The sequence below is a fragment of the Canis aureus genome, chromosome 22 (assembly GCF_053574225.1).
Source record: "Canis aureus isolate CA01 chromosome 22, VMU_Caureus_v.1.0, whole genome shotgun sequence".
Classification (NCBI taxonomy): domain Eukaryota; kingdom Metazoa; phylum Chordata; class Mammalia; order Carnivora; family Canidae; genus Canis; species Canis aureus.
This window is the reverse complement of record NC_135632.1, coordinates 41,573,465-41,591,497: the sequence shown is the minus strand read 5'-3', so window position 1 is coordinate 41,591,497 and position 18,033 is coordinate 41,573,465. Positions and strand designations below refer to the sequence as shown.

Genomic DNA, 18,033 nt, shown 5'->3' with positions numbered 1-18,033 from the left:
GCAGAGACACAGGCAGAGGGAGAAGCAAGCTCCATGCACCGGGAGCCCGATGTGGGATTCGATCCCGGGTCTCCGGGATCGCGCCCTGGGCCAAAGGCAGGCACCAAACCGCTGCGCCACCCAGGGATCCCTATATTTGCTTCTTTACGATACCTGAAAATTTGGTTAGAGGCAGCTACTCAAGTAGCTTGCTCAAGCGCAAATTTTTTAAAAAGTTGGTGAAATTAAGACTGATATTAAGAAATTTTTAAAAAGACTGATATTAAGACTGAGTCTCTGATTTTCTGAACAAGTCTTCTTCCTGTCCTGACAAGTAGGCAATAGGATGGCTGTACAGAGAAATTCAAGGTCACATGATCCCTTAAATGTTCTATTACTATTGTTTTCTGTATCCTCAGTTTGTAGTGTTACAAATAAATCATATGCAAGTCTAATTTGCCTTTATTTGTTTATAATCTGAGTTTTGGTTTTTTCTCTTGTAATTACAAATTTCACCAGGATAGGTCTGAATGTGCATTTTTTTCAATGTCTTGCCTGACATTTGATGAAACCTTTCATCTAAAGATTGAGTCTTTCTTTAGCTCAGGGTGAAATTTTCTTCTATTATTTCTTTCATGAATGTTTGCTTTGATCTCTCCTTCTTGAAATCCCATTATGTTTATCTTAGATAAGTGCTGTCCAACAGAAATACAATTCAAGCCACAAAGGTAATTTAAAATTTTCCAGGAGCCACATAGAAAAAAATAAAAAGTGAAATTAATGAAAATATCCAAATATGTCCAAAATATTATCATCTGAAAATGTAGTCTGTAAAAAATTTCCAGGTGAGATGCTTTCCTCCTCTTCTCCCCTAATACGGAGTCTTCAAAATCTGATATGTGTTCTCTACTTGAAGCTCATCTCAATTCAGACTATCTGCTTTTCAAAGGTTTGATAGCCATTTTGGGCTAGTGTGTGCCATATTGCTCAGCAGAACAGATCTTCTGGAACTCTTTTCCAAGCTTTTTTATTTTTTACTTAATAATTTTTAACCTTTCCTTTTCTTCTGAATCCTAAGAGAAAGCATCCAGCTGATCTTTAAATCCACTAACTTAGCTTCCTAAAATATTTACCCTACTCATGATGGTGCCTATTGAACATTTTTTTTTAAGATTTTATTTATTTATTCATGAGAAACAGAGAGAGAGAGAGAGAGAGAGAGAGAGAGAGACAGGCAGAGGGAGAAGCAGGCTCCACACAGGGAGCCCGATGCAGGACTCGATCCCTGGACTCCAGGATCATGCCTGGGTCAAAGGAAGTCGCCAAACCGCTGAGCCACCCGGGGATCCCCCCCTATTGAACATTTTAATTCAACAGTCATGCTTTACACCTCCAGGGCCTCACTTCATGGCCCACTGCTCCTGATTATCTAGGAATGCCCTCTAGAACGTCAGGACTTGGTCTTAGAATTTTAACTTCTATCTCCGACAGCCACACTTGTATTGAAAAATCTTGCTCTGAGTCATCGGAAAAAGTCCCCACTTTTGAGCTACTAAAGCCTCTCTGCTTAGTGACACTGCCCTACGTGCTGGGTCTTTTAAAAAAATCTAATCTATGTATCTCCAATAGCCAAATTGGGTACCACCAGGGGTCACAGAGGCCACAATTCACTCTTCTTGGTCCAAAAAACAATAAAAAGGTTAGACTTAGTGACATTTCCTGTAGTGGCTCAGAAATCTCAGTTTGTAGGAAATGGGGATAGAGTTAAAAAACAATGGAAATCCTTAAATTAACTGTCCATTTCATGTCCACTTAGAGAGACCAGGGCTAACTGAGATGCCATCCCAGGAACCGGTTGAGATACTGAGAGTTACAGAATATTTTCCACCACTACATAAAGTTCTATTGGGCAATACTTGGCTAGATGATTCCTCTTAAAGCCCCAAATACCACATCACAGGTTCTGGCTCTCCAAAAATCCCTTCTTCCCACTTTCTCCTTCCTTCAGTTGTTCTTGCTCTTGCCCCTAAAAGCCTTGGTTCTTTTCGCCTATTTCACCTCCTGACACTCCTCTAGTCCAAGGGATAAAGGACACTCAAAAAGGCAGTACAATGATAGCATTCACTTGATGGAACTTAGATGTACTGATTAACTTGGAAATGCTTCCCAGTATCAGTACTTGAAAAAAAAAAAATGCCTGATATTTCTAAGTATCTTTCAAGCATGCATGGCCATTTAATACTGGGATCATTGTCAGAAATAACCGACAATTGGTGAGGATGAAAACACTAAATTCTAGGTGAAAAGGATTTTAATCTGAAGTATGAACTGAGCTTCAACTAGAAAATAAATTAGGTATAATAAAATGTTGCTAGACTACAAGAAAACTCATAATAAAAGACCTACCCAAAAATTCTTGAAATAATACTGAACAGAGCCCACAAGCCTTTTAACTCTGCCATATCACCTTTAATAACAGAATACGTTGTAAATGTGCAGCTATGTTTACACCTAAGGGTCTACTGAGGTTATTTTCTAATTGCCACAATTCCACAAAGAAAACTTAAGTGAAAGTCAATGTACGCTGCACGTTCTAAATTACAAAATCAGGAACAACCATTTTTTGTCATTTGTAACAGTTCAGTAATAAAAGAGAATTACCTCGGTAACAGGTGTATTTTCCTGGAGCTCAGTTGTATGCAAGGCCAGTAAACCAATCACCCGAGCAACCTTGGCCCGTCTGTAAATGAAGAAAAATAAGCTCTGAAGAGGAAAATTAGGGACCCAAGTAACCAACCCTGGTTAATTACGTTACACAATGTGAGCATTAACAAAAGATAAAAATGAGATGTGCCAGGGTGAGCATTTACTCTCCCACCTATATGGTCCTTCCATACGCGAAGAGACATGAACAGCAATGCCCTCTGCAGGACCCTCTGTTAATGACTAAGGTTGAACAAGTTGTGCTTTAGCATTAAATGCAAAATAAAATTTTGGCAAGGCCTAACCAAAGAGGAGAAGGAAAATGTATTTAACCCTTTTACTTCTAAGTACAGCACTATTTAGCTAAAAGTTATGTCCTACTTATTAATAGACCAGTAATTTTATACATAAAAGGTAAAAAATATCAGAACAGTTAAACATATATTTACGTATCTACTTTTATAGAAATTTTTACAATGGTAGATCTTACAAATATTGTTCTAAAAACTACTAGTTTTAGTGAGGAATTTGTTTCATTATCCAACAGAAAATAAGGTTGAAAATTATTAAATATCATTTTCAGATGGTTTGCATAAGTTTGGTCCTAAGATTTTATTTAATTGGAAATGATTGAATATATGAGTTGATGAGAACCGTATTTTTTTTCCCTTGAGAACTGTATTCTCATTGATGCTTACATATTCTCTGAGCTAATCAGTGTGTACATCAGCCAGAGACCTCTACTTTTCCAGTTATTTACACAGGAGGGAAAATAATTAGAGAAGTATCATAGGGAAGTGTTCATGCTGTCAGAACTCTAACATACAGACATAATTCTTAGGGATTTCAACACTTCTTGAATTAACCATTCAAGTCTCTCAACAAGTTAAAGAAGTCCTAGGCATTTGTATGACTAGCATCTTGCCTCTAAATAAAGATTATACTGTTTATTCACTGTACAGTGTTATGTAAGTGTACAATATAGTGACTCAACACTTCCATACATCACCCAGTGCTTATACAAGTGCCCTCCTTAATCCCTATCACCTATTACACCTATCCTCTCACCCACCTTTCCTCTGGTAACCAGTTTGTTCTTTTAAGAGTCTGTTCCTTGGTTTGTCTCTCTCTTTTTTTTTTTCCATTGCTCCTTTTTGGTTTTTTTGCTTATTTGTTTTGTTTCTTAAATTCCACATAAAAGTGAAATCATATGGCTTTTGCCTTTCTCCGGCTGACTTATTGTACTTAATATTATACTCTCCAGCTCCATCCCGATTGTTGCAAATGGCAGGATTCCATTCTTTTTTATGGCTGAATGATCCACTGTTGTGTATATACATCTTCTTTATCCAATCATCTATCAATGAACACTTGGACTGCTTCCATAGTTTGGATATTGTAAATAATGCTACAAAATACATAAAGGTGTATGCATCCCTCTGAACTGTTTTTTGTATTAAATACTCAGTAGTGCAATTACTGAATCATAGGGTAGCTCTATTTTTAATTTTTTGAGGAAGCTCCACACTGTTTTCCACAGTGGCTACACCAGTTTGTATTTCTACCAACAGTGCACCACCACATCCTCACCAATACTTGTTATTTCTTCTGTTTTTATTTTAGCCATTCTGACAGGTGTGAGGGGATAGCTCATTGTAGTTCTGATTTGCATTTCCCCAATGATGATTGATGCTAAGCATCTTTTTAAGGATCATTGGCCATCTGGAGGTCTTCTTTGGAGAAATGTCTGTTCATGTCTTCTGCCCACTTTTTAACTGGATTTGTTTTCTGGATGTTGAATTATATAAAAGTTCTGTATATATTTTGGATACTAACCCTTTTATTGATAGGTCATTTGCAAATATCTTCTCCCATTCAGTAGGCTATCTTTTAGTTTTGTTGATTGCTTCCTTCACTGTGCAGAAGCTTTTTATTTTGATGTAGTCTCCAAAGTTTTTTTGGCTTTGATTCCCTTTGCCTCAGGACACCTATCTAAAGAAAATGTTGCTATGGCCGATGTCAGAGACATTACTGCCTGTGCTCTCTTTTAGGATTTTCATGGTTTCAGGTCTCACATTTAAGCACTTGATCCATTTTGAGGTTATTTATGTGTATGGTGTAAGAAGTGGTCCAGTTTTCCCAACAGCGTGTGTTGAAATGACAGGCTTAAAAAGATTATACTTTAAAAGTAACCATTTGAAAAAGATTTGGTAGGACATTGGATCAAAAGTTACAAGAAAAAGCATCTAGTCACTGCTCTGCCACTACCTCATTTTCTGACCACAGCCAAGTTGATTAGGTTTCAATTTTCACACGTGTGCAATTTTGAGGGATAGATGGATTAACTTCTAATTTTTTTTTTACAATGATGAAACAAATGCTTATTATCAAAAACTGACTAATGACAGAATGACTAAAATTAACAAGTCAGGAAACAATAGATGTTGGTAAGGATGCAGATTAAGGGGAACCATCTTACACTGCTGGTGGGTATGTAAACTGGTACAGCCACTATGGAAAACAGTAGGGAGGTTCCTCAAAAAGTTGAGAATAGAGCTACCCTACCACCCAGCAATTGCACTACTAGGTATTTATCCCAAGGATACAGACATAGTGATTCAAAGGGGCACCTGCACCCCAATGTTTATAGAAGCAATATCCACAAGCCAAACTATGGAAAGAGTCCAGATGTCCACTGACAAGAGGAATGAATAAAAAAAAGATGTGGTGTATATATATACAATGGAACATTACTTGGCCATCCAAAAAAAAAAATAAGTCAATCAGAGAAAGACAAATACCATATGATTTCACTCGTATGTGGAATTTAAGAAAGAAAACAAACACAGGGGAAGGGAAGGGAAAACAGAGGGAGGCAAACCATAAGACCATAAGAGACTATAGGAAACAAACTGAGAGTTGATGGGGGTAGAAGGAATGAGGTAACTGGGTGATGGGCATTAAGGAGGGCACTCATAATGAGCACTGGGTATTGTATGTAATTGATAAATCACTAAACTACCTCTAAAAATTTAAAAATTAAATTTAAAATCAATTAATTAAAAATTAATTGTTTAAAAACCGGACTAATGAATTAGAGAATGCAAAGCAAAAACTAACTTATCTTGGCTCAAGGACAAGCCCGAAGTACTTAAGAAACCTTATTTTTTTCAATCTACACAAATAATGCCTACAAATAATGCCTTGAAACATGTACTATAACATGATCATTAATATTTCCCGAATCTCATCAGAAACAATTCCTTTTAGGACAAGAGAAAACACACTATCTTAACATCCTTATAGTTTTAAATTATAAACTATTTAAAGTAATAAAAACATTTCTCAGTTTATACCAAACACTTCATATAACTATATCTTATATGTGATGCTGTCAAAAATCAGGCTTATCAGTTTTCTTACTAAATTACTAAATTTCACCACTTTGGGTGCCCCTAATATCCCTTTATACTGTATCTCAGAAGTATATTCATATACTTGACATATGACATATTCAGGTATTCATGACAGCACAGAAAATTGCACTGGCCAATAACCTTTGTGCAATGACAGATATGTTCCAAATCTAAATTGTTCATGCTATATAGAATATATCCATCAGTCACATGTGACTATCAAGCACTTAAAATATAGCTGGTCCAAGTGAAGAACTAATTTTTTTGTGGAATTACTTCTAAATTTAAATTTTAATAACCACATGCAGCTAATGGCTACCACATGAGAGTAGATCTAAAATGTTGTAGTTCCTTCTTCATGTGTTTACCTGTTTATAATTTGTGTCCTCCAACTGGCCCAGAAGGTCATGAATATAAGACCTGGTAGTGCTCGACAATGCAAAAACCAAGACAGTACCTTGCATTTAGCAGGCCCTCAATAAATGTTGAATGAACAGTACATTGACATCAAAAAAAGATAACTAAATGATCAGTAGAATAGGAGTAGATAAACATATGATTGCATGAGGTAAACAAATGTGGAACAGGGTTTCCAACATAAACCTCAAACAAAAATTTAAGGCTAACACCGCTAAATGAGAAAAAGATCCCTCGTAAATTAAAAGCAGGATAACCTAATAAAGGGTATTGTTATACATCATATAACAAAGAATTATAAGTAAAACCAAGAGTAGTGGGAAACTTCAACCTACTTCTCTTCCAAGTACAGTAAGAAGGCCAAAATGAAACCCATAATAAAATTAGCAAGGTCAAAATAACAGATGTATATACCAAACTTACTACCATCTACCAACAGTGACCACACTCACTCAGTGAGAGGCAACATTTATTACTCTGAAATTAAATATCCTGGGCCCAGTTTTGTCCCCACCGTAAGAGAGACGGGGGGACAGCTCCTTGGCTAGTTACTCATACTTTGTGTGCCTGGTTACTTTTATGTTAAATAGAACTACAATATGTACCTCCACAAGTTGTTCAAAGAATCAAAAGAGAGAATTCATGTGAAGCAATTACCATATCATCTGGCATTTGTGTTGTAGGAGTTAGCTATTATTACATCATTTACTACATTAATAACATTTTTTAAAATGATTTTATACTGGACCACAAAAATAAATGCACAGAATCCCTAAATGCAGAAATTATATAGAACACGTTACATTATAAAAGTGAAATAACAAAAATGAAGAAAACAAACATATATAAATTCAGAAGTACTTTTTCAATTTTCATTTGATGCATGAAATATACAAATGTCCATCAGTCACAACTGCAATCAACACAAATAATACCACTTGCAACCTAGGAGCATTCTGCTGCTTTATGGAGAAGACTGGACACTGACATCTACCTTTCTGTTCCCTTAAGGGTCTGCTCAAAGAAAACATAATTTATAATTAAATGATAACTAGAAACAGAAAGAAGCACTGAAAGTAGACCAAAATGTTTAAGAAAATCCCAGATGATCAGCATAGATGAAATCATATTGACAGAAAATGAACAGAAGAGATCCCTAAGAACCAAAGATAAAGGCAGATTTTCCCAAGGAAGCCCCATAGAGACTCAGTAAACTAAAACAGAAGGTGAGGATGAGCCACTGGATGACCACCAGATTACAGAACTGTACAATGAACAAGTGAGCCAACCAGGTCTTGCTGCCTTCCTATCTCCCTCCCTGGTATGCAAAATAAACCCTGCAGTCCTGGCCTCCAGCATAAAAATGGAAAATTATTCCTACAGTAAGCAATCTTTCCTAAGGCAGGATTCAGATGCGGATGTGGGGACCAGAGACTGTGGTCCTCCACACCAGATACTAGAGTAGAAAAGGGGGGTTAATGGAGGAAACCCAACTCCATCCCAAAGAAAAACCCATCCTGGCAACACTTGAGTAGGCTTCCAGCCTGCCTACCAGGTCTTTAGCCAGCTGAGCTCCCAACATATAAGTCAACTAACTAACAGACATCACCATTCACATGCCAGCCCTTTCCCTTAAAGAAGTTGGAGAAACAGACTTAGAGAAGCAGGAAATCTGTATTGCCAACTGATCAATTCAACCATTTATTCATAATATAAATTAAGTACCTAAGACCACCAAGAATTTGAGGAACCAACAGCCCTAAAAAGCAAGACCATGATGAAAAAGAAGTGACTCACAGGCTAAGGAGATAAGAATAGAACTCGTATAATCCTAATGTTTAATCCTAAATCTTAGTCATAACATTTATAACCCTAAATTCTGTTCCAAAATAGGATTTTTATAATCCTACATTTTATCCTCAAATTCAAAAGTACATTATAGACCAAATTCAGGCAGCTAAAGAATCAGAACATAAAAAGTTGATTAATATGATTGTTGAAATAAAACAGAGATACTCAAGAATAAAATAAGCAGGGATAGATATCAAACTTGAAAGCTCAAAGATAAAATTAAGGGAGATCACTGAAAGTCTGGAAGCTCTTCAAAAGACTGAACAAAGAATTACTACATGACCCAACAATTCCACTAGGTTTATATCCAAATGAAATGAAAATATATCTTCACATAAAACCTTACACACAAATGTTCACAGCAGCATCATTCATAATAGCCAAATTTGGAAACAACTCAAGTGTTCAACAAGAATGGATAAACAAAAATGTGGTACTATCTGTACAATGGAATACTATCCAGTCATAAAAAGAATGAAGTACTGATACATGCTACAACATAAACCCTGAAAACATTATGCTAAGTGGAAGAGACCAGATGCGCATGCATGCACACCCAAACACACACAAATCACATTTTGTATATTTCACTTATATGAGATATTCAAAATAGGTAAATCTATAGACAAAGTAGATTAGTGGTTTGCAGAGACAGAGGTGACGGGGCAATATATATGTGGTTTCATTGGGTGGTAAAAAATGTTCTGAAATTATATAGTAGTGATGGTCACATAACTTTGTGAATATGCTAAAACCATTAAATTTTTCAAAAGAATTCCATATCTACAGACTTAAATCACAGAATCTTATCAATAGATGAAGAAAAAGCATTTTACAAAATTTATACCCATGTACAAAAAAGACTCTCAGTAAACCAGAAATATTCAACTTGATAAAGACTATCTAGAAAACACCTACAGCCAACATCCTACTTAATAATTAGAAACTCAGGAGCACCTGAGTGGCTCAGTTGATTAAAGTGTCTGCCTTTGATAAAGAAGATGTGGTATATGTATACAATGGAATGTTACTCAGCCATTAGATATGACAAATACCCATCATTCGCTTCTATGTGGACGGACCTGGAGGTCCTGGAGCAAATTTCACATGCTGAGTGAAATAAGTCAATCAGAGAAGGACAAACATTATATGGTCTCATTCATTTGGGGAATATAAAAAATGGTGAAAAGGAATAAAGGGGGAAAGGAGAGAAAATGAGTGGGAAATATCAGTGAGGGAGACAGAACATGAGAGACTCCTAACTCTGGGAAATGAAGAAGGGGTGGTGGAAAGGGAGGTGGGTGGGGCGTTGGGGTGACGGTGACGGCCACTGAGGGGAGCACTTGATGGGATGAGCACTGGGTGTTATGCTATGTGTTGGCAAATTGAACTCCAATAAAAAGAAATTTTAAAAAAAAGTGTCTGCCTTTGGCTTTGGTCATGATCCCAGGGTCCTGGGATTAAGGCCCATGTCAGGCTTCCTGCTCAGTTGGGAGTCTGCCTCTCCCTCTCCCCCTCCCTCTGCCTATGCTCTCTTTCTCAAAATCTTTTTTAATTTTTTAATTGAGAAACTCAATTTCCCACTAAGATTAGGTCCAAGGCTGTTGCCTCTCACCACCACTCTTCAGTATCATACTAAACCTCTAGTTATTGCAGTAAGACAAGAAAACAAGAGGTAGACAGATTAAAAAAAAAAAAAAGGAAAGCTGTCTTTGTTCACATAGTACATGACTATAGAAAATCCTAAAGAATTGACTCCCTGACGCCCCCCCCCCAAAAAAAAAAAATCCTCCAGGAATCAGTGATTATGGCAAGGTGCAGCATACAAACATATAAAAGTCAACCACTTCCCTTTATACCAGAAATTAACAAATGGAATTTAAATACAACACTATTAACATTAACACTCAAAAATTAAATACTTAGGAATATATCTAACAAAATATGTAAAGGACCTATATGAGATACTATAAAACTATGATTAATGAAATTAAAAAACTAAGGAAATAGAGAGGTATTACATGTTCATGGATAAGGTGACTCAATATTATCCAGATGTCAGTTCTTCCCAACATGATCTTGAGATTCAATGGAATTCCAAATAAAAATCCCAGCAACTTATTTCATGGATATTGACACCCTGATTCTAAGGTTTATATGGAGAGGCGAAAGATCCAGAATAGCCAACACAATACTGAAGGAGAAGAACAGAGTTGGAGGACTGATGCTACCTGACTTCAAGACTCACTCTAAAGTTATAGTAATCAAGACTGTGCTATTAACAAAAGAATAAATAGAAAGGTGAATGAAACCAAACAGAGAAAGATTTGCATAAAAATACTCAAAGGATCTTTGACAAAAAAAGCAAAGGCAATACAAAGATGGTCTTTTCAACAAATGGCGCTAGCATCAATACACAACCACATAAAAAAAAAAAAGCTCTAGAAACAGTTCTTACTCATTTGACAAAAATTCCAAACAGATCAAAGACTGAAGAGTAAGATGTCAAGGTTTAAAACTGGTAGAAGGTAACATAGGGAAAAAAAAAAAAAAAAAACCCACATAACCTTGGGTGTGGCACTGACTTTTTAGATACAACCACCAAAGGCACATCCATGAAAGAAATAATTAATAAGCTATTCTTTATTTGAAATAAAAGTTATTCTGTGAAAGATAATGTCAAGAGAATGAGAAGACAAGCCACAGACTGAAGAAAATATTTGCAAAAGGCATACCAGATATAACTGTTTTTCAAAACGCACAAAGACCTCTTAAAACTCAACAGTAAGAAAATAATCCAATGAAAAAAGAAGCCAAAGATCTTAACAGATACCTCAGCAAAAAAAGATAAACAGATGGCAAATAAACATATAAGAAAACACTCTACATCATATGTCATCAGGGAAATGCAAATTAAAACAATATACTACCATACTCAAATAAGAATGGCCAAAATCCAAAACACTGACAACACCAAATGTTAGGAAGGCTATGAAGCAACAGGAACTCTCATTCATCATTGATGTGAATACAAAATAGCACAGCCACTTTGGAAGACAATTTGGAAGTTTCTTATAAAACTAAACATATTCTTTCCACACGATCCAGCAATCACGCTCCTTGGTACTTACCCAAAGGAGGTGAAAACATATGTCCACATGATATTTATTTCTTTTCTTTTTAATTAAAGATCTCTCGGAGGTTCTGCTTCTGTAGTTGTTGCCTCCTCCGGGCTTTTTTTTTTTTTTTTTATTCATAAATGTTAAACTTGGAAGCAACCAGGGTGTCTTTCAGTATGTGAAAACTGTGATACGTGCAGACAATCAGATATGTGGCACTAAAAAGAAACGAGCTGTCAAGCTATGAAAAGAGAGAGAGAGGAACCTTAAACACATATTACTAAGTAAAAGAAGCCAATCTGAGGAGGCTACATATCACAGGATTCCAATATTGTAGGGTTCCAAGTAAGGCATTCTGGAAAAGGTGAAACTATGGAGAAAGTAAAAAGTTCAGTGATTGTCAGAGGGATGACAAGACAGAGCACAGATCTTTAGAGGACTGAAAATACTCTATATGATACCATAAAGGTTATATATGTCATTATAGATTTGTCTAAATCCATGGAATGTATAAAACCAGGAGTGAATTGTAGTGTGCACTATGAACTTTGGGTGATTATAATGTGCCAGTGCAGGTTTATCAGTCGTAATAAATATACTGCTCTGGCAGGGGATGGCAATAATGGGGGAGGCTAGCCTGTGTGGGAGCGGGAAGTAGAGGAGAAATCTCTGTACCTTCCTCTGAATTTTGCTGTGAACTTAAAACGGCTTCAAAAAATAAACTATTAATACAAACCAAAAAAAAAGGTGAATTTTATGATAGGTGAGTTATATCTCAATAAAAGAGAGAAAGCAAAAGAAAATGAAGTCAAGAGACAGGAAAGGCACCTCGATGGTGCATTCGGTTAAGCATCTGACTCTTGGTTTCTGCTCAGGTCATGATCTCAGGGTCACGAGATTGAGCCTCCATCAGGCTCCATGCTCAGCGCATAGTCTACTTGAGATTCTCTCTGCTTCTCTCTCTGCCCCTACTGCTCACTTGCTCTCTAACTAATAAATGTTTAGAAAAGAGAGAAATAGGAAATCCCATGCCCATTCTATAGGACTTTCAGAAAAAGAAAAAGGATGAAACACTGAGGAAGAGATCCTCAGGAAATAAGGAAGCTAAAGAAAGCCTGTAGCACTTCACAGACTTAATTTTCCAAAGCAAATTAGTAAAAAAAAAAAAAAAAAAAAAAAAATTACCTACGCACGTTACAGTAAAATTTCACAGGCTGAGGATAAAAAGAAAAATCCAGACACTGAAAAGCAAAACTCAAACCAGTCACATATAAAGAAGAAAAAAAGGGCAGCCTGGGTGGCTCAGCGGTTTAGCCTCTGCCTTCGGCCCAGGGCATGATCCTGGAGTCCCAGGATCGAGTCCCGTGTCGGGCTTCCTGCAGGGAGCCTGCTTCTCCCTCTGCCTGTGTCTCTGCCTCTCTCTCTCTCTCTCTGTGTCACATGAATAAATAAATAAAATCTTTAAAATAAAGAAGAAAAAGACAGTTGGCTCCAAGTCTTCCAGAGCTGTGCTGACACGACGGAAGTATGCAAACTCTGAAGCATGGCACAGGGTGAGCCAGCCTGAGGACCCTAGAAGGTCTCACTTGGCCTCCTAAGCCTGAGCGAAAGCCTGGAGGAGGCAACAACTACAGAAGCAGAGCCTCCAAGAGATCTTTAATTAAAAAGAAAAGAAAAAGGAAAACTACTGAAAAAAAACGAAGTCCAATCAACCAAGAGGTGAAATAAAGAATTTACAAGTGGAGACACTGTATTTAAAAAATTGATGAACACTTTACCTTACTCAAGTGTCAAACTTATACCAAAAATTAGCAAAGTCCCTCCTAAAATTTATATGAATCCCAAGGGACTCCCAAATAGGCAAAATAATCTTGAGGAAGAGAAACAAGTTGGAGGTCTCATACTTTCTGATTGTAAAACTCAACTACTACAAAGCTGTGGTAATCAAGACATTGTGGTACTGGCATCAAAACTGATATTTAAACTAATGGAATAGAACAGATAGCCCCAAAATTAACCCTCACATATCTGATCATAAGATTATCAACAAGGTTGCCAATACCATTCAATGGGGAAAGAACAGCCTTTTCAACAAACAGTGCTAGGAAAACTGCATATATGCACAAGCAAAAGAATGGAGTTAGACCCTAACCTAACACTACATGCAAAAATTAACTCAAAATGGATCAAAAGCCTAAATATAAAACTGTAAAACTCTTAGAAGAAGAGATGAAAAGCTTTAAGATATTGAATTTGGCAATGATTTCTTGCATAGAACATTAAAAGCACAGACCAAGGAAAAAAAAAAAGGAAAATCTGAGTTTCAAAGGATACTATCAAGAGTGAAAAGGCAACCCACAGAATGGGAGAAAATATTTGTAAATCATACAATCTGATAAGAGTTATTTATATATATATATATCTATCTCCTGGATATTAACCTTTTCCAAATCAACAACATAAAATGACCCAATTAGAAAATAGAAAATAGGCAAAGGACATGAATGGACATTTCTCCAAAGGTAAACAAATAGCCAATAAGTACATAAAAAGATGCTCAACATTACTAGTTATTGGTGAAATGACTAGTAAATCAAAATCACAATGATACACAGTTTCACACCCATGAGAACAGCTACTATTTAAAAAAATGATAAAGAGGATGTGGAGACATTGGAACCTTTGTGCTCTGCTAGAGGGAAAGTAAAATAGTCCAGCCTCTGTGGAAAACAATATGATGTCTCCTCAGTAAATGAAAAGGTAGAATTACTAAACATTCAACAATTCCACTCCTAGAATATACCCAAAATAACTGATAGCAGGGACTTGGAACAGATATTTGTACACCGGGGGGAGGAGCAGGATGGCGGAAGAGTAGGGTCCCCAAATCACCTGTCTCCACCAAATTACCTAGACAACCTTCAAATTATCCTGAAAATCTATGAATTCGGCGTGAGATTTAAAGAGAGACCAGCTGGAATGCTACAGTGAGAAGAATTCACGCATCTATCAAGGTAGGAAGACGGGGGAAAAAGAAATAAAGAAACAAAAGGCCTCCAAGGGGGAGGGGCCCGCGAGGAGCCGGGCTGAGGCCGGGGCGAGTGTCCCCAGGACAGGAGAGCCCCGTCCCGGAGACGCAGGAGCTGCACCGACCTTCCCGGGCGGAAAGGGGCTGCAGGGAGGTGGAGCAGGACCCGGGAGGGCGGGGATGCCCTCGGGCTCCCGGGGACACTAACAGACACCTGCGCCCCGGGAGAGTGCGCCGAGCTCCCTAAGGGCTGCAGCGCACACGGCGGGACCCGGAGCAGCTCGGAGGGGCTCGGGGGCGGCTCCGCGGAGGGGGCTGCGGGGCGGGAGCAGCTCGAAGAGGCTCGGGGGCGGCTCCGCGGAGGGGGCTGCAGGGCGGGAGCAGCTCGGGGGCTCGGGGGAGGCTCCGCAGAGGGGGCTGCGGGGCGGGAGAGCTCGGGGGGGCTCGGGGGCGGCTCCGCGGAGGGGGCTGCAGGGCGGGAGCGCCAATCCAACAGTGTAGGCGCCGGGACACAGCCCAGGATCCGGCCTCCCCCGTGACAGGCAGAGGCCGGGAGGGCCCAGGACAGCAAAGACTCTTCTGCCCAAAGCTGAGCAGATCAGCGGCCCCGCCCCAGAGCCTCCAGGCCCTGCAGACGGAGAGCTCTCGAGCTACTGCGGGAGCTGATTCCAGGGCTGCAGAGCAGGCCTCTGCCACTGCGGTTGTTCCTCCTGGGGCCTCACGGGGTAAAAAACCCCCTGAGTCCTGCACCAGGCAGAGGGCAGAGCAGCTCCCCCAAGTGCTAACACCTGAAAATCAGCACAACAGGCCCCTCCCCCAGAAGACCAGCTAGACGGACGAGTTCCAGGGGAAGTCAAGGGACTTCTAGTATACAGAATCAGAGGATACTCCCGTGGTTTTTGTTTTGTTTTGTTTTTTGTTTTGTTTTGTTTCGTTTTGCTTTGCTTTTTGATTTGTTTCCTTCCCCCACGTTTTTTTTTTCTTTCTTTTACTTTTTCTCCTTTTTTTTCTTTCTTTCTTCCTTTTTTCTTTTTTCTCTTTCTCTTTTCTTTCCTTCTTTTTCTCCTTTTCCCAATACAACTCGCTTTTGGCCACTCTACACTGAGCAAAATGACTAGAAGGAAAACCTCACCTCAAAAGAAAGAATCAGAAACAGTCCTCTCTCCCACAGAGTTACAAAATCTGGATTACAATTCAATGTCAGAAAGCCAATTCAGAAGCACTATTATAAAGCTACTGGTGGCTCTAGAAAAAAGCATAAAGGACTCAAGAGACTTCATGACTGCAGAATTTAGAGCTAATCAGGCAGAAATAAAAAATCAATTGAATGAGATGCAATCCAAACTAGAAGTCCTAACGACGAGGGTTAACAAGGTGGAAGAACGACTGAGTGACATAGAAGACAAGTTGATGGCAAAGAGGGAAACTGAGGAAAAAGACACAAACAATTAAAAGACCATGAAGATAGATTAAGGGAAATAAACGACAGCCCAAGGAAGAAAAACCTACGTTTAATTGGGGTTCCCGAGGGCACCGAAAGGGACAGAGGGCCAGAATATGTATTTGAACAAATCATAGCTGAAAACTTTCCTAATCTGGGAAGGGAAACAGGCATTCAGATCCAGGACATAGAGAGATCCCCCCCTAAAATCAATAAAAACCATTCAACACCTCGACATTTAATAGTGAAGCTTGCAAATTCCAAAGATAAAGAGAAGATCCTTAAATCAGCAAGAGACAAGAAATCCCTGACTTTTATGGGGAGGAGTATTAGGGTAACAGCAGACCTCTCCACAGAGACCTGGCAGGCCAGAAAGGGCTGGCAGGATATATTCAGGGTCCTAAATGAGAAGAACACGCAACCAAGAATACTTTATCCAGCAAGGCTCTCATTCAAAATGGAAGGAGAGATAAAGAGTTTCCAAGACAGGCAGGAACGGAAAGGATATGTGACCTCCAAACCACCTCTGCAAGAAATTTTAAGGGGGACTCTTAAAATTCCCCTTTAAGAAGAAGTTCAGTGGAACAATCCACAAAAACAAGGACTGAATAGATATCATGATGACACTAAACTCATATCTCTCAATAGTAACTCTGAACGTGAACGGGCTTAATGACCCCATCAAAAGGCGCAGGGTTTCAGACTGGATAAAAAAGCAGGACCCATCTATTTGCTGTCTACAAGAGACTCATTTTAGACAGAAGGACACCTACAGCCTGAAAATAAAATAAAATGGAGAACCATTTACCATTCGAATGGTCCTCAAAAGAAAGCAGGGGTAGCCATCCTTATATCAGATAAACTAAAATTTACCCCGAAGACTGTAGTGAGAGATGAAGAGGGACACTATCTCATACTTAAAGGATCTATCCAACAAGAGGACTTAACAATCCTCAATATATATGCCCCGAATGTGGGAGCTGCCAAATATATCAATTAACTAATAACCAAAGTGAAGAAATACTTAGATAATAATACACTTATACTTGGTGACTGCAATCTAGCTCTTTCTATACTCGATAGGTCTTCTAAGCACAACATCTCCAAAGAAACGAGAGCTTTAAATGATACACTGGACCAGATGGATTTCACAAATATCTACAGAACTTTACATCCAAACTCAACTGAATACACATTCTTCTCAAGTGCACATGGAACTTTCTCCAGAATAGACCACATACTGGGTCACAAATCGGGTCTGAACCGATACAAAAAGATTGGGATCGTCCCCTGCATATTCTCAGACCATAATGCCTTGAAATTAGAACTAAATCACAACAAGAAGTTTGGAAGGACCATCCTGCTAAAAGATGAAAGGGTCAACCAGGAAATTAAGGAAGAATTAAAAAGATTCATGGAAACTAATGAGAATAAAGATACAACCGTTCAAAATCTTTGGGATGCAGCAAAAGCAGTCCTGAGGGGAAAATACATCGCAACAAGCATCAATTCAAAAACTGGAAAGAACTCAAATACAAAAGCTAACCTGACACCTAAAGGAGCTAGAGAAAAAACGGCAAATAGATCCTACATACAGCAGAAGAAGAGAGTTAATAAAGATTCGAGCAGAACTCAACGAAATCGAGACCAGAAGAACTGTGGAACAGATTAATAAAACCAGGAGTTGGTTCTTTGAAAGAATTAATAAGATAGATAAACCATTAGCCAGCCTTATTAAAAAGAAGGGAGAGAAGACTCAAATTCATAAAATCATGAATGAGAAAGGAGAGATCACTACCAACACCAAGGAAATACAAACGATTTTAAAAACATATTATGAACAGCTATACGCCAATAAATTAGGCAATCTAGAAGAAATGGACGCATTCCTGGAAAGCCAAACTACCAAAACTGGAACAGGAAGAAATAGAAAACCTGAACAGGCCAATAACCAGGGAGGAAATTGAAGCAGTCATCAAAAACCTCCCAAGACACAAGAGTCCAGGGCCAGATGGCTTCCCAGGGGAATTCTATCAAACGTTTAAAGAAGAAACCATACCTATTCTCCTAAAGCTGTTT

At 38.5% G+C, this 18,033-nt stretch overlaps 1 protein-coding gene across 6 annotated transcripts in view; it reads right to left on the bottom strand.

Annotated features, from left to right (window-relative positions):
• Window positions 1–18,033, bottom strand: part of ULK4 (unc-51 like kinase 4) — a 591,366-nt gene that overhangs the window by 529,943 nt on the left and 43,390 nt on the right. For all 6 annotated transcript variants that reach the window (XM_077865647.1, XM_077865651.1, XM_077865650.1 and 3 more), the window contains one exon: window positions 2,641–2,719. In XM_077865647.1, coding sequence (XP_077721773.1) covers window positions 2,641–2,719 — 79 coding nt within the window. The remainder of the gene's footprint in view (window positions 1–2,640; window positions 2,720–18,033) is intronic.